We start from the raw sequence: 22,481 nt of genomic DNA on the forward strand, positions 1-22,481 counted from the left end.
TATATGTTTCTCTGCTGTAAACCAGCCAACAAGTTATAGCTATTGAAATAGTTGTCGAAATAAAGATAATGGCCTTTATTTACGAGTTCAGAGGACAAACTCAGCACTACATGCTCCCCAAGGCCTGTTTGCACTGTGTCACCTACTTTTCCGGTGTAAATATCAAATTTCAAGTTGTAAGAGGTCTTGTCACACAGCATCCACACTTTGTAACCACGCTTTATGGGTTTATCTCTCATGTATTGTTTCATACTGTTGCGGCCTTTGAATTTGATCATTGACTCATCAATTGCTAGGTGTTTGCTGGGTTGGTAACACTTGGAAAAAGATTCAGATAGTATCTTGATCACTGGTCGCAGCTTGTACAGTTTGTCATAACCTGGGTGTCCTTTTTCTGGATGCAATGTGTTATCATTCAGATGAATGTTCCTCAGTAACCATCCAAACCGATTTACTGCCATCAGAGATGCAATATAACGATCATGAAGTTCTGGGGCACTAGACCAGTAGTCTCTGTATGCTGGCATACGCTTTATACCCATCAAAATGTTGATTCCCAGGAAAGTTCGTATTTCATTGTCAGTTGTTGGAGTGAAAGACTTGCCAGATTGCGTCGCATATAAATTTGTTTGGAAAACGATTAGCTCAACTAGCTCTTTTGGAAATATTTTTTCGAATATATCGATAGGTTCTGGATCATCAATGTCCCTAATAAAAGCACTTGGTCCTGATTCACTGTCGAACTGCATTCCTGAGGTAGCATTGAATTGTTGTCCCCAAGTTGGCGCTGTGTCAGCAGCGCGTTTTGGCGGAGTGGACTCACTTTCTTCCTCGCTCTCTGAAACTTCGCCTTCAGACGACACAATAGCCTCCGCAACAATGCTTGCTTCATAATCAGATTCGTCATCTGTGGTGTCAACAGTGGAATCCTCGTCTGATGGAATTTCACACAATAATCGTTCGATTTCTTCATCTCGTAAGCCTCTTCTTGACATTTTCATTTTCAAACAACAGCCTGAATCCAAGTAAAGAATACGTAAGCAAAACAAAATGGAGAAAGAGCTAAAATAAGTCACAACACAATTAAAAACTAAACTTTGTAGCGGAGGATTTCGAATTTTATACTAGGAAACGAAATGCAATAGAATACTGCTACATGCACGGTGGTACAAATAATATACCACCAAAATAAATTGTATATAAATAACGGAAGATTGTGCATATGAATGTATACATGGGTTCATACCGTAGCTGTGACGTCCAAGATATGGAAAAAACACAGGCGCAACAAGAAATTCGTTATAAACCACTATTCACACGCAAAAACCATGCACAACTCAGCACGCAGCTTTCACAGTTGTAATCTATGCAATTCTTGGCGGGAACTGATTCCTTATAGGCAGTGAGTGCCATCTGTCTGATAAGTAGAGAACTAGGTGAGCATATTAGAGTGGTGGTCGTGCAGTTAAACCACTGTGCAAAGAGCCAAGAAAATTTTCAAAAGGTGGTATACTATGTATACCACCGTGCTCCAAAGAGCTAACACCGGCGTTAGCAATTCCTTTCCGTTCTCTGAAACCTTCAAAACGACAAATTTATCTGGATTAAATCTGATGACCTTAACTATCACTTCCGATCAACAATAAATACTTCATGAACCCATACATGGAACTCCAAATGTGCAGTGTGCCTGCACTGCTACAGAGCATGCATTGCACGGTATTCACACAGTTTATCGCATAGACTTACCATAAGGAATGAAACAAGAACTGTAATACATTTTACACCACAGACGCTCACTCTGGCTTGACGAAAACATCCAATCATTGACCAAAAGTTGCACAAATAATTAAGTTTGAAAGGAAAAGAAACGAGGTATGAAGCATTTATAAATTCATCGAATGTAGTGAGGTGGTTTAATTTCGTCCCAGTCTATAAAATTAATTTCGGACCATACTCAGCTCTTGCCGATTACCCGCCTACTAATCAGGGCGTCTGTCTCCGTTGCTTTTGAGCGTGAATGGAAATTGTAGAAATTTTCTGTGGAGCAACATTTAATAATAAAGCGTTTCAAATCATCAAAAGCGATGAGCGGTAGCAGGCGCTTTCGATAAAGAACGGGGGAGTGCAGCGCCGCTGCTGTCGCCACGGCCGCTGCCAGTAGCCAGCAAATGGATCCCGGAGCTTTGCCGCATACGGCGTCCAGAGGAGGACAGTCTGCAGGAAATCTGCCGCAAAATCGTTACTAGATAAAATTTTGATATCGGTGTGTCACAAAGCGAAATAGATTGAATCTGCGCTACCATTACATTCACGTCTTCAGCATTCAGACAGAAGAGGCTATAAAAATATTTTATGCCAGCTGCTCTCGATCCACTGACATTATGAACAGAAACAACGCACGCTACCGCTAGACCACAGGCGTAATCAGCCTAGAGTCTCTCTATCTTGGGACAAGTTTTCCTCCAGGAAGTGCCGCAGTCTACAGTGTTGCCAGATTGTGCAGATAACCGGACTTAGAGAATTAGCGAGTTGGCCAGTTTCTTTGTCCCATGTCGCGATCGGCGCGGACTTAGCCTCTGAAGCGGCCGGCCGCCGGTCAAGTTTTATGTCAAAGAGTGTACCTCCAAAAACCGTCTCTAAAGTTATTTATTGTCCGGTGAACTTTTAAGCTTAAAATGGTATGAACCACATGCGTATTATTCCACACTATATCATTTTAAGCTTTAACGTCTGCTAGGTGATGACGAAATAGTCGAACTGTAGCAACGAAATTGAGTCCCTCAGCTCCTTTTTGATGTATGTAATAATGACTTTTATCAGAGCGTAGAAGCTCATCTTAAAGAAGATAATGTTGAGTATTTTTCCCAATCTTTGGCTGGGTAACATGCTCATACTTAATACAAACAAAAATAAAAGCTTGAAGAATTCATCGTATTTTATTCTAAAGATACTTTGAAGCGTTCATGCGCCGACGCTTTAAACTGAAGCACATGATAATACAATAAAAGTGGCAGATTACTAAGTTAACTTTCCGCTTGTAGTCATAGGAGATGGTTAATCTTGGTGTACAATGTGTGCTTCTTAATACATTTAGAATGCTTTCCCTTGCCAGAATTTTAGCCACTGAGTGGAAGCTCCAGGTAGAATAGACCGTTGTGTAATGTTCCCTTTTCGTTTATAATCCTATAAATGATTTTCAAGAGATATGTAAACAATATTTTTCTTGAAACTTCCTGGCAGATTAAAACTGTGTGCCCGACCGAGACTCGAACTCGGGACCTTTGCCTTTCGCGGGCAAGTGCTCTACCAACGGAGCTACCGAAGCACGACTCACGCCCGGTACTCACAGCTTTACTTCTGCCAGTATCTCGTCTCCTACCTTCCAAAATTTAGAGAAGCTCTCCTGCGAACCTTGCAGAGCTAGCACTCCTGAAAGAAAGGATATAGCAGAGACAGGGCGTAGCCACAGCCTGGGGGATGTTTCCAGAATGAGATTTCCACTCTGCAGCGGAGTGTGCGCTGATATGAAAGTTTCATATCAGCGCACACTCCGCTGCAGAGTGGAAATCTCATTCTGGGAATATTTTTCTTGCTTAACATGTGAAAAAAATGTAGTAGAGAGGTATTTCGTTAATAAATCAAACACAAATGTTGGTACTCATCCCTGGCTTCCATAAATTTTTGCGTTTCGTAAATTTTCGCTTAGGATCGAACAACTTTTTTTTTTTTTTAAATTTTCATCTACGACTAGTGTCACTGTAATAGTCTATGAACTGTCGCACATAGTACACGGGTTCCTGGTATCATCGTGCCTACGTCTCGTAGTGGCATGTGTGTACGCTCTGTTATGTTTCTCAAAGACTTACCTGTAGAAAAGCTGCTTAATAAAATTCTACCTTTCGTGTAAGAAGTTAGCATTCATTTAACAATGTACGGTATTTAAGTACGTGATTCAAGCTGTCTAATGCTATTTCAGTATGAAATGAGAGATGAAATGCTTGAAATAAAACATATGAGTGTAACACACATGTTTGAAATAGGTGACATAGAAAACATACTAACTGTCCTTCCATTGGGACGTCTGCTTATTAAGATATGTACATGGAAATTCCACTGGATTAGAAGCTATATTAAGAAAAAAACTGCTTCTGTATTATACCTTTTTTCAATAATTTGTGATGTAATAGCTTTTAAAACTGATTTTGTCTTCCTCGTATTGTCTGAGGTAAAGAGGTGAAGCTACTTGGTCTCTGAACTACACTGGTGTTCAAAGTTAAAGCAACAAAAGGAAATTTTCCAAGGTTGCGTTTGTTTTGCAGGTCAAATCAAAGTAAAGAATACAGAAAGTGAACAATTACAACATGCATTACAGTAGACGAAAATTTTCTTCGTTTTTCCAAACTTAACAGATTTGTACACACATTCCGACAACTGGTTCATGTGCTCACTGTGAGATCTGACCATCAATGGCAAAAATATAGGCCTGACAACGACCGAATATGCTGTGAATACAGTCATCAATATCGAGGCAATAACGCCCGTTGTTCCTGCGGAGTTGCACGCAAGTGTTGGAGAGTGGTTGGTGGATCCTCCTGTGATGCAACCCGTATCCCTAATGCTTACCAGACTTGCTCTGCGGGACTGAAATCGGAGAGCGAGCATTATCTTCCGTCTCCCAGAAAACATCAGCCATTCGTGCTCCACGAGGTCAAGCATTATCGTCCATCAGTACGAAGTCTGGGCACACAGCACATCGCAACAACCGCACATGAGATACCTGTCAGCAGTTAAACCTTTCCGATTCACCCGTACAATCTTATGAAGAGATGTTCGAGTGATCAACATAATCACTACCCACACCATTAGCGATGCTCCTCAATATCGATCTCTTTCTACAATGTTCGGTTCTCGAAATCGTGTTCCATATACCCTTCAGATGCGAATGCGTCGAGAACCACTGTCTAGAACAAATCGGGACTCATCTGTGGTAAAAAAAACGTTGGCCCACTCTTCGAGTGTCCAGGTGGCATGTTGACAACTCACTCTACAGGTTCCCTTTTGCCGAACACACACACACAGCAGGTCTCCGACAGTGAAGACCACTCTGTTGAAGCCTTCCGCGCATCATCTGCCTCGATACAACACAATGTCCAGTGGATGCTGCGAGGACAGTTGCCGGTTGCTGCGCTGTATTGAGGTGGTAATGTCACCCACTTACAGCCAAATAACGGTCCTCTCTCTCTCTCTGATGTCACACGTGGTCGGCCCTGCTCTGATCTTCGTGATATAGTTTCGGTCTCTGAAAACTGTCGCCACACCTAACATGTCTCTCCGTTTTTACTGAACGACTTACGTTAAGCCATCGTTCCACATGAGTCTACGATTGTCCTGCTTCAATTCTTCCTATTAAATTCCAGCGCAGAGAGTGTGGTAGGCGTCGTCTCTGTGCCATACTGCACTGTCTGTGACTGTGTCCACACAGAAATTGTGGAAGTGGGACTACCCGGCAAACACTATTCCGTGTGATAGGTATCTCCTGGTGTCATAGTTGGCCTGGTTGTCCGTTGACTAGAATGCCATGTTCCGAGCAGAACACTATCTTACGGACATCTGTCGTAAGTTTGTATGATTATATCGTGAATTAAACAGAGGGCAGAGAAATAGCGGCTTGTTTCTTTAATTTTAAGCACCAGTGTGTTATGGTTTTCTCAACCGCATTTCACAATAAAAAAAAGTTATTGTCTTACAAGCAACGGGCTCACGCGAAGAAACGCAGACGTCTAGTTTCGACAGTAATTTGGGAATATGTGCAAGAACAGTCCAAGAAACATCACATAATCTTCATTAGCTCTTATTTCAAGTATGCAGTAATTTACTTGTACGTTTAGTACTTGAAACCGGGGTTCGTTTCGGTCATTTGATGAACTGCAGCTTCGGAATGATTAGCATCTTGTTGTTTGTTACAGGACGAAGTGTGTATATGAATTACTGCATAACTGCGTGTTAAACATATTATCTGCACCACCATTTTCTGGATTAAATTACAATTTCTATTCCCACAATTGTAGATGGTCCCTGACAATTTACTTATGTGTTGCAGCAAATTATTTCAAACATTCATAGTTTCTCACGCTACTTTTGGTATGCTAATATTCCTTAACCCTAGCATTACCAACGGGGGGGCCTCGTAGGCCCACTGACTCAGTTTTTCTATGTTGTATCCACACCCTTTGATATATGAACTTGAAAGCAAAGGTAATTGTTCGTTATTGAATGTACTATTGAGTCATTACAGAATTTCGGAATAAAAATGTAATTAAAATTCATTTACTTGATTTAATTCTCTGTGGGCCTTAGAAGCCCACCCGTTGGTAATAGCAAGGAAAGATTTACGAGGTTGAGTCTCTCGTTTCAAATTCTTACCATGAAACGAATTTTGGCATTGTTGCCTTCAGACATATTATTATGAAGCGGACCATTGTTATTTTCAGTGTTTCTGCTGCTGTTGAACCAGCAACATGAGTAGACATCGTTTACGTGATAGTTCCATTGAAAGAGTGCTAGAAGAAGTTTTGAACGAATCAGATTTAGAGGAAAGTGAAGTGGATGATGATGTGGAAGAAATTAGAACTGATTCATCGTCTGAGAATGAAGATGAGGTTGAAGCCAATCCACCAGATGATAATGATACGGAATGTGATAAATTCATTGCAAAAGGTGGACGAGAGTATATTACGAAGCCATCTCGACAATATCGGCGTTCTGTACAAAATATAGTGCGAGAAAGAATGGGGCTAGGTCAACAAGGAAGAATTGCGTCTCCGAAAGAGGTTATAGAGATCTTTTTTACACCTCAAATTATGAATCTAATAAAACTACACTCAAATGAAGAGGCTTCTCGACTAGGTATTCAGCACACAGATGAAGATGAGTTATTTTGTTATATAGGACTCTTGCTAATCATGGGTTCAAATCATGACAATAAGATACCTGTCCAAGATTTATGGTCTTTGCTTCAGGGCCGACAAGTGTACTATGGATCAATGAGTCGGACCCGATTTTTCGAATTGACTAAAATATTGAGGTTTGATGATAAGAACACAAGAGAAATTCGTCGCCAGACTGACAAGTTTGCTCCAATGAGGGAAATTTTTGAAAGCTTCAATTCTTCACTTCCATTGTATTTCATTCCTGGTCTACATACAACAGTGGATGAGATGTTGTCTTTGTTCCGTGGTCGCTGTCCATTCAAGGTGTTTCTAAAAGAAAAACCTGGAAAATACGGCATTCTAATTCGAATGCTGTCTGATTCTGAGACTATATATGTGATCAGCATGGACATCTATACAGGCAAGTCAGGAAATACACAGCATTCAAATGGACCGATGGAAATTGTAAAGAGACTAATAAAACCTATTGAAAAATCAGGCCGTAATGTTACCACAGATCGGTACTATACTTCAGTGGAGCTTGCTGAGACTCTATGGAATGATTTTCACCTCACACTTGTTGGCACCATACAGTCTAACAGACGACACATACCTGAAGAGCTGAAGACTACAACTGGCCGCAGTTTACACTCTTCCATCTTTGCTTATACTGACCCACAGACACAGAGGCCACCAGTTACTCTTGCATCAATGCTAGTCCGCGAGAAGCCAAAACGACTGCTGTTGATGCTTTCAACTTATCACTCAGACTCAAAAAAGACTAACATAAATCTTTTTTATAATTCTACAAAGGGAGGCGTGGACACCATAGACCAGATGGCATGACACTACAGCACAAAGAGAGGAACAAGAAGATGGCCTTTGTCCCTCTTCTACACACTCATTGACATAGCAGCAATAAATGCATATTCACTCTTCCTCCTCAACTTTCCGAATTGGAAAAAGAATTTGCTAAACCGCAGAAGAGTTTTTATCACTAACTTAGGTCTCGAACTAATAAGATCTCAAGTAGATAAACGGGCACAAAATTTGTATGGACTTCAGAAGCCAGTAATAATGGCAATGGAAAGCATCACACAACGGAAGCTCAGCTGCTCTGTAGAACCATCATCCTCAACAGCAGAACCAGGAACACGTGGACGGTGCCACCTATGCTGCCAAGAAGCTGCATCTAAAAAGATCAAGTACAACAAGCTGGGAAAGTCAACTGTTACCTGCTCTCAGTGCCACAAACACGTCTGTGGGAAACACTGCAGGAAGACAGTGTTGTGTGAAAAATGCGTTGCAGAATGAGACAGTAAATTTTGTTTGCTTCATGTAGTGTATCGAATTAAAAAAGTCGTTTTTATAAGAAAACACTATTTTGAAACATTATTCCAAAAAATATATAAACTGAATCTCGTGATTTGTTCATTTTATTCCTATTATAATAACATCTTTTATTATCCAGTATACAAAAACAATGTCTAAGCATTTTGAATTGTTATTAGAGGTATCAGAAGTAAATAAACTTGATTTATGATAAAATAAATTGTGGTATTCTTTATGGGCCTTTGAGGCCCCCCCGTTGGTATTACTGTAACAAAAAATACGTTGGTAATGCTAGGGTTAACTATGTTATGTTGAATGTTTCATGCTTTCAAGGGGGAGTGGAACAGCAGGTCATACGTTGAGGTAATGTATTTCACCTCAGCTACTTCGGCTTCTCATGTAGTTACTGAGCGAAGAGATAATTTGTTTTCTCTGCTTCTCCGCCTCCTGTGTGGTCTTTTGTATATGGAAATGGTTTTTTTTTTTTCATTGCGGCCAACTAGGGACAAAGCGAAAATCTGCATCCCTTCTCGTCCCTTATAGTCCTTTTGTTTCAAAGTTCTTGCATTCTCTCTTCGCTGCGTCTCTTTTTTATTCCTTCAGAACAATTCACACCTGTTTCCTTAATGCTTGTACCTTGGACTACTTCTAATTTTAATACATTCCTTCTGAAACCGTTTATTCCTTTTCCCGTTACTTTCATACTCTGCAGTATTATATCAGTTTGAACTTCTGAGCTCTATTTCGCTATGAATTTCTGTGCCAGAGACACGTGAAGTGTTCTTTCGTTAGTCCTTTCCCGTTCACTCTCGTCATATGTCAAAAACTTATGTCTTCCTTTCAATATCGTTTGTCTTTTTTTGTGTTCTGACGTGTTGTATTATGACTCTTAATTCAAAGCCTTTTGTCGTTCCTATTGGACTTAAACTTTCCTTTGTAACTGTACTGTTTACTCTAATTTGTTTAATTTATTGTTGAATGCTAGACACCCGCTTGCGTAGAGCCTTTCTCGTTTCACTGCTGTGTTGTATCTTTTATTATTGCTGTTATAATTTTTATTGCTGTGATAGTAGCACAAATAAATATTGTGGTAGGTAGAAGTGACGAAGTTTTCCAGCCATCTAAAAGTGGTTACACGTCCTGTAAATATATTACTTCCACATTCACTTTTGTTACTTCCTGATTGATTGTTCTTACGATAGAAAATAGATTACGAGTGTATTCAGTGGCGTTTTCATATCATTACGTTTAATTCTTCCTTGTTCTTTACATTTTCGGTGACTGGAGAAGAAGAAATGTAGAACTAATTCAAAAGCCAAGATCACTTAAATTCTGTTTACTGGATAACCGGTTTCAACACACTAAAGGTGCCATCATCGGATCTGAATGTTGCTTAACATTTATAAACCATTCATCGGATCTGAATCTAGCTTAACATTTATAAACTATTTGGATATAAATGTTAATCTACATTCAGATCTGATGATGGCACATTTAGTGTGTTGAAACCGGTTATCCAGTAAACAGAATTTAAGTGATCTTGGCTTTTGAATTAGTTCTACAACAGAGTGAACGCCCCACTACGCACTGTGTGTTCACTGCAAAGAAGAAATGTGTTTGAAAGGCTGTCTCTCTTTTCCTTCTATTCGTGTACACAATTCGTATACTGCTTTTTCTCTTGGTGCTCGGAATTTATCACTGTTGCTTTTTTAAAAGTTACTTTAGATTACAGTTTTATCTGTTCACTTAATTGGTACTGTCCTTAAAATTTCGAACATTCTATGTTTCGCAGTACGCACTCTGAGAAGCTATGCTATGTACAAAGCATAAAGAAAATCTGTTTGGTTAGGATTTTCGGAAGTGGTAAGTACGTGTACGAGTGAATGAGTGCGGCACAAAACTGTCTGCAGTTTATTTTGTTCGAAAAGCGAGTCTTGTCAGGCTTTCGGCACACGACACTGAGAACGGACGAATTGAACTGAAACGTCTGAGTCAAACTCGCGACGAACTAAATGAAGCATAAGACTGAACATTTGCAGGCATAAAAAAAACTTTTACTTCTATTTAAGAACTCATCACCGCTGAAAAACGTATTAAACAAGAACTCTTTATTCTGCACTTACCTATCACATATTTTATTTCCATGAGTATACGTCAAGGACTGTGTACTTCACTTTTAATTGTTACAAAGCTAATTTGTCTCAGGGGAACCCAGAAAAACTCACCTTTGTGGTATTATGTTTGAGAAATACTCCTAATCCCAAATAGAGTGTGGAAGCGAAATATCATCAGGGTATAAATATACTGTGTGCAAAAATATATTTTCAAAATATTTGCAATGATGAATCACCGTCACACGTTGCAAGTTATAGTCAATAAATTAGGTGAAATTAGCGATGTCATCGCACTGTGCTGTATCAAGTGTTCCCGTGATGGCGGTGTAAACTTTGAGAGTAGATGGACGGGATGGTTGTCTACTGGTGGAGTACCATCTGAAGGCTGTTAGGTCGCGGGATCGAATACTTGTAAGATATCGGAATCGCTCCGTGCACGACAATACACGATACCACTATTTCCTAAAAAGCCGAGTGCGAAAATACGATTTGTCAGGGGGTCATATCTCGGGTTGTGTTGATCACATGGATAAGGGGTCAACTGATCTGCATAGTCCTTGGACTGGTGACCATTCTTATATCTATCAGACGAACGGGCATTACTGTAGCTATCCTGCAACACAGGGTCAAAAGCTGAACATTACATACTTCCTCCAGTTCAGGATAATTAAACGAATCGGTTTGTTCTTTTGCACTGGCTGTGTTGTAGGGCGGACCTCAGGCGGCTTATTAAAGCACAATTTGTTCATGGCTGTTCCTAAGGAAAACGCCGAAAAACCATGACTTTTGGTACAAAATGTACAGGTTGTAGTGATAGGCAATTTGTTTTCTGACAGTAAAACTTTACAAAGCGTTGTCTGTATAATGCACACTTCACGCCTGTGCAAATATGCACAAAATGGTAGTGCAGTGACCACGGCGGATGCCATAACTCTGCTGGAACGTGTTTGGGGATTAAGTAAAAGAAAATCTGTGTTCGTGGAAGGCGGACATTTTTTACTTCCATTATACACTACTGGCCATTAAAATTGTTACACCACGAAGATGACGTTCTACAGACGTGAAATGTAACCGACAGGAAGAAGGTGCTGTGATGTGCAAATGATTAGCTTTTCAGAGCATTCACACAAGGTTGGCGACGGTGGCGACACCTACAACGTGCTGATACGAGGAAAATTTCCAACCGATTTCTCATACACAAACAGCAGTTGACTGACGTTGCGTGGTGAAACGTTGTTGTGATGCCTCGTGTAAGGAGGAGAAATGCATACCATCACGTTTCCGACTTTGATAAAGGTCGGATTATAGCCTATCGCGATTGCGGTTTATCGTATCGCGACATTGCTGCTCGCGTTGGTCGAGGTCCAATGACTGCTAGCAGAATATGGAATCGGTGAGTTCAGGAGGGTCATACGGAACGCCATGCTGGATCCCAACGGCCTCGTATCACTAGCAGTCAAGATAAGCATCTTATCCGCATGGCTGTAACGGATCGTGCAGCCACGTCTCGATCCCTGAGTCAACAGATGGGCACGTTTGCAAGAGGACAACCATCTGCACGAACAGTTCGACGATGTTTGCAGCAGCATGGACTATCAGCTCGGACACCATGGGTGCGGTTACCCTTGACGCTGCATCATAGACAGCAGCACCTGCGATCGTGTGCTCAAAGACGAACCTGGGTGCATGAATGGCAAAACGTCATTTTTCTGATGAATCCAGATTCTGTTTACAGTATCATGATGGTCGCATCCGTGTTTGGCGACATCACGGTGAACGCACATTGGAAGCGTGTATTCGTCATCGTCATACTGGCGTATCACCCGGCGTGATGATACGGGGTGCCATTGGTTACACGTCTCGGTCACCTATTGTTCGCATTGACGGCAGTTTGAACAGTGGACGTTACATTTGAGATATGTTACGACCCGTGGCTCTACCCTTCATTCGATGCCTGTGAAACGCAACATTTGAGCAGGATAATGTACGACCGCACGTTGCAGGTCCTGTACGGGCCTTTCTGGATACAGAAAATGTTCGACTGCTGCCCTGCCCAGCACATTCTTCATATCTTTCACCAATTGAAAACGTCTGGTCCGTGGTGGCCGGGCAACTGGCTCGTCACAATACGCCAGTCACTACTCTTAATGAACTGTGGTATCGTGTTGAAACTGAATGGGCAGTTGTACCTGTACACGCTATCCAAGCTCTCTTTGACTCAATGGCCAGGCGTATCAAGGCCGTTACTACGGCCAGAGGCGGTTGTTCTGGGTACTGATTTCTCAGGATCTATGCATCCAAATTGCGTGAAAATGCAATCACATGTCAGTTCTAGTATAATATATTTGTCCAATGGATACCCATTTATCATCTGCATTTCTTCTTGATGTAGCAATTTTAGTGGCCAGTAGTGTATTTTCAACATGCACTGGATTTCATTACGATAACCTCCAGTTTTCCTTCCCATCAAGAAAATGAGTACGGTGGGACATAATCGGTCAATAAAAGGTGGGCCTCGCTCTGCAGACGTGTGACAATTGGCACGGCGCGACGTTCCAGCGCATGCTGCGGCCAGGCACCAGTTGGGCACGACTCCAGGTAAGTGCTGAGGGCGGCGCCGGAGGCGTTTGCCGGCGCGTAACGACGTGCTTCTGTCCAGGCGCTGGCGACGGCCGGTCCCCCGGGAGCCGTGGGCGAGAAGGGCGAGCCTGGACTGCCTGGAGCGGCTGGAGGCCAGGGCGAGCCCGGCCCCGCAGGTCCCAAGGGCGACCCGGGCCCCGCAGGCGCGCCCGGCGCCGCCGGACACCAGGTAGGCGTCGTGTTGACCTTGTCCGGGGCGCGACATGTGCTCCTTTTTGTGTGGGTAAACGTATCTGAAAAAACTGACGGTGCTTTATTTTATTCGAGTTTAGGGAACTGTTTTGAGGCAAACAACGGTATTTCGAATTTATGAAATAATTTCAATTGCGTCGACACTTTTTCCTAATATTTATCCGCACAAAGTGTTTCGGTGGCATACTGTCAACATCAGGTACACTACAGTTAATGTACATTATGTTAATCTAATGTATGACGAGTGTTATTTGCTGGCAGTGCCAGTGAGGTTAAGTATCGCATTTTAACTCAGTATGGACTCATTAATAAATTGCAGCTTTCTAAATACGACTGAACGTCGTGAGTGAGGCGTGCCACCATTTTAATGACTATTATTATTATTATTATTATTATCATTGTAAAAGGCTGATATATCACGAAAATAATCATTAGATGTTGAGGGAATACCATAATTTTCATTACATGTTTCGGGTGTGGCTCATGAGATGACTTGCTAAATTAATAACACATTGTTACATTACAAATGTGAACACAAGCAGAAACGTATTTTCACAGCACAATATTATCAAACCAAATTTCATAATTTTTTAGAGAAATACGTACCACACTGCAATACGAGTACAACCCTATAACAAACAAGTGTTTGAACTTACAATACATGAAATTACTGTGTTCACCTAAGGACATCATTACCGCTATGACATACAGACAGCTAGCAGACGAATAAATATAGCGCCTCTCGACACCACGTAAGTAGAATGGCGTGCGCTGTGCTGCACCACCAATGAGTAAAGGTGGCTATTTGGGAAATTCCTGTAAGTTTAGAGCAAGTATGGCTGGAAGGTAGTAGTTAAGGCACATGGGACGGCAGGCACGGCGATGTTAAAATGTAAATGTCGTGGGACTAGGGCCTCACGTCGGGTGGACCGTTCACCGTGTGCAACTCTTTCGATTTCAATAGGGATGAAATGACGATTATTAGGACAACACAACACCCAGTCCCTGAGCGGAGAAAATCTCTCACCGAGAATCGAACCCGGGCGCTTAGGATTGACATTCTGTCGTCCTGACCACTCAGCTACATTTTTTTTACCTTTTTTTCCTTTATTAAAACAACCACATATGTACATAATCACAAAAACAAAATATTGAAGTGCTGGAACGGATTCAACACGAATTGTATCCTACAATAGACCGAAGAACACATTTCAATAAAGTGCCATTTGTAAGCTTACAAAATAGAACATAAATAGTAAACTGACAATAGCCTCTTCAGTCCAGGCAGAGACATAGAACCTAAACGCAAACGTATATATAATTGACTGTCTTAACTGGAATGACATTTGATTCATAACCGTCCAAACTCAAAGTCATTTGGAGCACACAAACGGAAAACAAGAGATGCACAGGAACATAAGTCAATGAAAACGTCACAATGAAGTTACTAACACCATTGAGAAGTCGGGAGTTGTCCTAGGAACTGGTATAACCCATTATTCGTTGTGTATTTTGTTCGCTACATAGTCTTGCATGTGATTTGTGTCCTTACCGGCATCGAGAATTACCCTACGCCTTGTTTTTCAAAAATTTATGTCTAACATGTTAGCAAACATCTTTCTGAAATTTGGGTAACGTTTCATCTTCCAGAGTGCCGTTCTCATGTAAGCCTCGAAACTAATGAGATTATCTTCACTATTGTGGATGATGATATATGTCACAAACTGTCCTAACATCCACATCACGGTGTTGTTCTTGGTAGCGGGAAAATGTTTCGCGTCCGGCCAGAGCAGGATGTCGGTGCAGTGGCTGGCTGGGCTCCTGCGGGTAATCAGGCCCAGCCTCTGCTGCACCCAATTTCCAGTTAATGAGATGACCGCCACAAGTGAAGCGATGGCGTAAGGTGTCGACCAGGTCACAGCGGACGCATTTATCACTGTCACTTAAATCGATTCTATGCAACCTTTCATTAGTGGGTATAACATCGATTACCACTTTATACCATGTGGACGCCACTTCAGCAGTGTGGACAGTTAAACTTATGTTGTCCCAAACTGCCTTCCAATGAACACTCGGGTATTTAAGTTCAATGGGATTCCGGACTATTGGAGATATCCATCTTTTTAATAACAGGTGCGTCGTCGGTAAATCCTGCGTGAAAAATGTCCATCAATACTTCAAGAAAAAACTGCTTGTCATGTCGTAGTTTGTAATGTACACTCCTGGAAATGGAAAAAAGAACACATTGACACCGATGTGTCAGACCCACCATACTTGCTCCGGACACTGCAAGGGGGCTGTACAAGCAATGATCACACGCACGGCACAGCGGACACACCAGGAACCGCGGTGTTGGCCGTCGAATGGCGCTAGCTGCGCAGCATTTGTGCACCGCCGCCGTCAGTGTCAGCCAGTTTGCCGTGGCATACGGAGCTCCATCGCAGTCTTTAACACTGGTAGCATGCCGCGACAGCGTGGACGTGAACCGTATGTGCAGTTGACGGACTTTGAGCGAGGGCGTATAGTGGGCATGCAGGAGGCCGGGTGGACGTACCGCCGAATTGCTCAACACGTGGGGCGTGAGGTCTCCACAGTACATCGATGTTGTCGCCAGTGGTCGGCGGAAGGTGCACGTGCCCGTCGACCTGGGACCGGACTGCAGCGACGCACGGATGCACGCCAAGACCGTAGGATCCTACGCAGTGCCGTAGGGGACCGCACCGCCACTTCCCAGCAAATTAGGGACATTGTTGCTCCTGGGGTATCGGCGAGGACCATTCGCAACTGTCTCCATGAAGCTGGGCTACGGTCCCGCACACCGTTAGGCCGTCTTCGCTCACGCCCCAACATCGTGCAGCCCGCCTCCAGTGGTGTCGCGACAGGCGTGAATGGAGGGACGAATGGAGACGTGTCGTCTTCAGCGATGAGAGTCGCTTCTGCCTTGGTGCCAATGATGGTCGTATGCGTGTTTGGCGCCGTGCAGGTGAGCGCCACAATCAGGACTGCATACGACCGAGGCACACAGGGCCAACACCCGGCATCATGGTGTGGGAAGCGATCTCCTACACTGGCCGTACACCACCGGTGATCGTCGAGGGGACACTGAATAGTGCACGGTACATCCAAACCGTCATCGAACCCATCGTTCTACCATTCCTAGACCGGCAAGGGAACTTGCTGTTCCAACAGGACAATGCACGTCCGCATGTATCCCGTGCCACCCAGCATGCTCTAGAAGGTGTAAGTCAACTACCCTGGCCAGCAAGATCTCCGGATCTGTCCCCCATTGAGCATGTTTGGGACTGGATGAAGCGTCGTCTCACGCGGTCTGCACGTCCAGCACGAACGCTGGTCCAACTGAGGCGCCAGGTGGAAATGGCATGGCAAGCCGTTCCACAGGACTACATCCAGCATCTCTACGATCGTCTCCATGGGAGAATAGCAGCCTGCGTTGCTGCGAAAGGTGGATATACACTGTACTAGTGCCGACATTGTGCATGCTCTGTTGCCTGTGTCTATGTGCCTGTGGTTCTGTCAGTGTGATCATGTGATGTATCTGACCCCAGGAATGTGTCAATAAAGTTTCCCCTTCTTGGGACAATGAATTCACGGTTTTCTTATTTCAATTTCCAGGAGTGTATTTTACCTACATCAATGGGTGGATGCATATCGGTGGGTTGTAAGGTTCGGAAGAGCCAACTGGTTACGCTGAGAGGTTCCTTGTCCAACAAATGGGTGATTCGTTTTATATATAAAGCAGTACACTTTCGGTTAATGTCAGGCATGTTTAGTTCGCCGACCTGTCTGGAAGACGTCAGCGTGGTGTATTTCACTTTCAACAGATGCCCTTGCCAGATAAATCTATTAGAGAGTTTCATCACGTGTTTGGCCTGCATCTTAGGGACTGGAAATAGTTGGGCCATATAGTACGCTTTACTGAATATATATATGCTGAGGAGTCGTAGGCGTTGGAGAATGTTAACGGACCGCCAATTATTTTCATAGATGGCACCTTGCATTTTATTGGTGACCTGCTTCCAATTTTTTGCATTCGTTTTTAGAGGGCATTGTCGATAATCATCCCCAGAGTGGTGTGGGTTTCGACACGCTTCGCCCAAGGTATATTAACTGCGTCGAATCCTCGAATGTTGACAAAGGTGCATTTACCGGCGTTGATTTTAGCACCGGAAGCACGACAGTACTCGTCTACCGCGGTCTTGAGGGTTGATACGTCTCCGTCGTTGCGCAGTAACACTCCGACGTCGTCGGCGTAAGCACGAACCACGAAGGACGTCCCGGCGATTGAAAGGCCTGCAAGTTTGTCATGAATAGAGCGTAAGAGCGGCTCGAGCGATAAAACAAATAACATCATGGAGAGAGGGCTCCCCTGCGGCACTCCTCTTTGGACCTCTATGGGTTGAGTAAGCTGTCCATTTACGCTGATTCTGGTTGTAATGCCCGTGACGAAATGTTGCACGACATTTATAATCCGCTGCTCAAAACCACACCGCTGCAGTAGCTGTAGGAGGTACTCGTGACGGACGCGATCAAAAGCCTTGCAAAAGTCGATAAGCAACAATGCGAGATTCACGTTAGTGACTAACGCTATGGCTATTACATCTCTATATTCCGAAAGGGGCGTCATAATAGTGCGACTAGGGATGCATGATTGATGGTTGTGAATCACTTGCTTCATTAACGGAGACAATCTGCTGTTGAGTGCTCTGGCGAAGGTTTTGTAATCAAAATTGAGTAAAGTAATAGGTCGGAAGTTATCTAAGGTTTTTCGGTGTTTGCTTTTTGGTATCAATACAATTCGGCCTTCCTTCATTTCGGCCGGCACGTCACTCCCTCGCAACACTTCATTGAGAACATCTGTAAATGCGTGTCCGATTATGGGCCAGAAGCGCACATAAAATTCCCGTGACAAACCATCAGGGCCAGGGGATTTATTCGATGGCGAGCCAGAAATCAGTTTAAGGACTTCGTCTGGAGTAAAATCGTGTACGAGCGCCGAGTTGTCCGCAGGCGTGACTACTGTGGGCAGAGCACGCACGATATCGCCGCCGTCATCACCATATGTATCGCATTGCGAGTACAGATCCGTGAAGTGCCGGTAAACTGCAGTAAGAATATCACTCTGTCGGGTGAAACGGAGTCCATCATCTGTGTCCAGCTTCCCGATAAAAGCTCGCTTCCGATGGGCACGATGTTTTATGAGCTGATACAGCGATGCAAGTTCGTCCTCTTGAAGCGATATTGCTTTAGATCTGATCTTCAGTCCTTCAAGCTGCGTTCGCATTATGCCTATAAGCTTCGCCTTTATTTGTTTGATGGTCGTCAGCTGTGCGTTGGTTGGTGTCGTAGTCGCATACAACTCTCGCAGGACTGTCTGGTAAAAATCAATCGTGCGTTTGACATCTTGCTCCCGTTGCCAACTGTAGTTTCTTAAGGATAATCGCATTTTCCGTTTGACCACAGCATTCCACCAGGCTATCTTGCTCCGATATCTGTAGCATTGCTTGAGACAATCCGCCCATGTCGTGGAGATGACATCTTGTAGCAAGGCATCGGCGAGAATAGAAACATTTAGGCTCCACGGAATCCTATGCCATTTAGTATGCTGTTTGGCGAGATTTATCGTGACACAGAGGGCGCAGTGGTCGGAGAAGCTAGCCGGAATGACATCGGCGTCCAGAACATGTTGGCAAATGTTCTCAGAGATGTACAAACGGTCTAGACGGCTACTTGCGGTGGTGGTCAGGTACGTGTACTTTACCAGGGTAGAAAATTTTAGTTCCCACGCGTCCTTCAGCTGCAGGTGACGCACCAGATCATGTAGTTCCCTATAGTAATTAAAGTTTGGCGATTGGTCTTTCCTGTGGGTCACACAGTTGAAATCACCACTAATTATCAACTGGGTTGGGTTGCGGCGTAGCAAGTATATGATGTCTTGTTTAAAGAAGTTAGCTCTTTCTGATTTTAAGGTCGTTCCAGATGGAGCATAGATATGGACGAGGGTGACGCCAAACATTTGGCTAGCTATGCCTCTACCGGAGTCCAACATTTCGATATTGCTCACTGGGATTCCGTCTCGTGATAGAATGGCCGTACCTGTACCCCCGTCCGCCACGGTCTTTACGATTGTTGCAAATCCTGATACATGAAAACTTAAGATAGACACTTCCTGTAACAGAACTATATCAGCTTCGGACTCATAGATAAACTGCCGTAGCATTGCTAATTTTAAATCTGTCCTAACTCTATTAATGTTCAGGGACAAAAACTTATAAGCTTGACTCATGATCGTCCCAAACTTGTGGGTGATGGGAAGCGTAGGAAGCCCAGACCATTTCACCGTCGGACTTCGAACCTACATCCGCAGGTTTCGTACCAGTTTTTGAGCTGACTTCACTTTTTGAGTTACTTCCAAATACGGAGTCCTTTGGTTTAACTTTATTTTGCCGTCGCAAAGTCGTCCGAAGTGTCATTGAAGACGGCGGAGTCGGCGAGTCATGGCTGTAAGCAGTATGTGAAAGTCCTTGCTTCGGAACGGGTGACGACGAGTCCGAAGACGCGGCTTCAGTAGGCTCACTGTGTTTTTTTGGAGCCGCACTGTCTGTCTGTATACAGCTGTCCGGGTCCTCGTGTTGTTTGGAAGCAGTTTCGAGGTGGCGGCTGTTTATGTTATGTTCTACACCGCGTGCTTCATCCGCTGTGTTTACGAGTTGCAGTTGACTGACTGCCGCCTCTTGTGTGTTGGCCACCTGCGGCGAGTCGGCAAGCGGCATCGGAACGGATTGCTGTAAACACTCGGCTGCACTCGTATTGACAGTTCCTGCGTCGGGCGGTTGAATGGGAATTTGGCGGGTCGTAACTGAGCCATCCGACACATGAGTGTCCTGTGTGGAGGCCCGTGGCTCCGCTTCATCGGTTTGATTTTTTACCACCTGGTCGCCGGAACCACTACAGTCAGTAGTACGTCGTCGTTTGTTACCGACAGATAATGCAACACCGGTGGCTAAGGGGTGACTGGCCACGGGTTTTTGAGGCAAGGGTGGGAAGTTGCTGTTACCGAGATCGTTGTCCTCTGACACAGATGCACTCGGTTGGGAGTCAGTCACAGAAGGCGTCTGATTTTGAGTTAGGACATCAGCCAATGTTAACCTCTGTCGTTGTTGCAGATTGTTTCGAAGTACGACAACTCGCCGTGGGCAATCCTCACGTAAATGGCCACTCGTGTTACAGATAAAACAAGTGCCTACTTGCCCCTTGTAAATGACATGAGCCTTATAACCACAAACCATTATATAGGATGGGATATTGACTTTAACGGCCATGTCAGTTGAGCGAACCCCACTATAACATTGGAGTTTGTGACGGCTCGACCATTTTGCGTTTCTAAGCTGTCGGATGTCACCGTATTTGGCGAGGACATCTCTAAGAAAACAATTCTCAACCTCAGGTGGCAAATTGAACACTCGCACTTGTTTATACTCAATGTCAGCATTAGTTATTGAAACTGTACTCACCGACTGATCACTATGTCAGAACTCTGGTTTCCCACCAGTATTCACCAAAATTTTCTCCAGTTGTACCTGGTCTAAAAACTTCACAAAGAAACACTCTTCCGCCATGTCATAATATGCTGTGTGGACCTGATCGGATGTAATATCAATAACATCTACTATCCAGTCATGGATTTCTAGAGAACTCGGTTGCACATTCCCGGAAGATTTCTCAAATGCAAAACACAGGGTATTCTTACGAGGTACACTGGGAGCCATAACTGCACTATATGAGCGGTCGGGACCGCTGTCAGTGAATTAGGAAGCTCGTGTACGACGGTAGTGAAGAAGCACTGAGAATATCACAGGTCACAATCCAAGAATTATTATAAACACGGCTTGCGGCGCTACGACTACACGGAAGTACCGACACGTCCGATCGCTGTCGCGTTCCAGGCGGAACTGCAACTGGGGGCGGACACGGGTGATGTCGATATTTAGCAAATGATTCTGCGAGGCAGGTTTAATACACAGCTCAGGGCAGCAAGGGGAACTGATGTGCTGTGAAGAACCCCTACACTGTAGTTACAACAGCGCCTACTGTCCTGTGTGTAGGTGCTGAAACGAGCTGAAGAGAGCTGACATTGTAATTACCAAAGAGCACTCCACCTGCCCCCCTCCAGAGGAACTACGTCAGAGGCGTAGCGAAACTGAGCCCGGAGGTTCAAAATGAGGCAATCGTGTCGCTGTTCTGCATAGCTGTCTGCGGTCACTGTCTGCCAACGCTGGCAGCAGCCACTTCGCTGCGGTGTGGAGAGCTACTTCCGAATGCCGGACATTTGCCACACTTCCTCCTTCGCCAGGTAGCGGATCCCTCAGGTAAGGGACGCCCTTCCTCGTACTTCTTCTGTCCGCTTTCAAACCGCCATCTCCACATCTTACTCGATACAACCAGTACGTAAGGGACCTTCTTCTTCGACATCTTGGCCAAATACAGAGCTTCTTTTCCGAAATCGAAATATTTATAGCTTTTGACAAACGAAAGCAATACCGACGATTATGTCAGTATATAATTAGTTCTGCCAAGTATAAATATAGCTACCTCTGTCTGTACGGTAGCTTACTTTCACGCTTACTGATTGCGACAGAAACAGTCCATCTCCATGGGAGCTGCAAGAAAGGAACGATGTAAAGAGAATGCGAATGTACGCTAATCATTTCTTTTTGATCACTGCATTTGTGCCTACTTTAATTACTACAACTGCATGCCCCAAAAGACTATAAGGAAAGAAGAAATGTATATGTGAATGTTTGAAAAGAAGAACTACATACTCCATATTAATTTACTCTCTAAAATCCGATATCCCTTGTGGCGAAACATTAGTAAATAAAGTGTAGCGGGACAATGTTCAAAACATGACTGAAACTACGTTCACTAAATATAACAACATCTATAACTGACATGTCATCTAAAGTCGACGTACAATTTTAAAATGTTAGAAATAAGGAAATAAAGTAATACAGAATGCTATCCTTGTAACGTACGTTGTTGTTCTACATCGTTTAGCTCTGGTATTTACAGGGTCACAGGTTTTGGAGGGAAAAGCCGTAATTGCAATGATCTGCACTACAACAGAAACAAGAAGCACAACTTAAGGAAAAATAATGTAATGTGTGTTTCATCTTACAAGCGACATTGAAGCAGATAGTTCCTGTGACTTAGTATGGGCAGAGGTTATATTCGACAACTTGAATAAATTAAT

The 22,481-nt window shown here is 43.7% G+C and overlaps 1 protein-coding gene across 1 annotated transcript in view; it reads left to right on the top strand.

The window, feature by feature from the left end:
- The window catches only part of LOC126176670 (collagen alpha-1(I) chain-like), a gene marked incomplete at its 3' end in the record, with an annotated part of 308,515 nt that overhangs the window by 243,979 nt on the left and 42,055 nt on the right, over positions 1-22,481 (top strand). Inside the window, exon 7 of the mRNA XM_049923829.1 lies at positions 13,038-13,187. Within this exon, the coding sequence (XP_049779786.1) occupies positions 13,038-13,187 (150 nt within the window). The remainder of the gene's footprint in view (positions 1-13,037; positions 13,188-22,481) is intronic.

This window comes from Schistocerca cancellata, chromosome 3, assembly GCF_023864275.1.
Source record: "Schistocerca cancellata isolate TAMUIC-IGC-003103 chromosome 3, iqSchCanc2.1, whole genome shotgun sequence".
In the NCBI taxonomy this organism is placed as follows: Eukaryota; Metazoa; Arthropoda; class Insecta; order Orthoptera; family Acrididae; genus Schistocerca; species Schistocerca cancellata.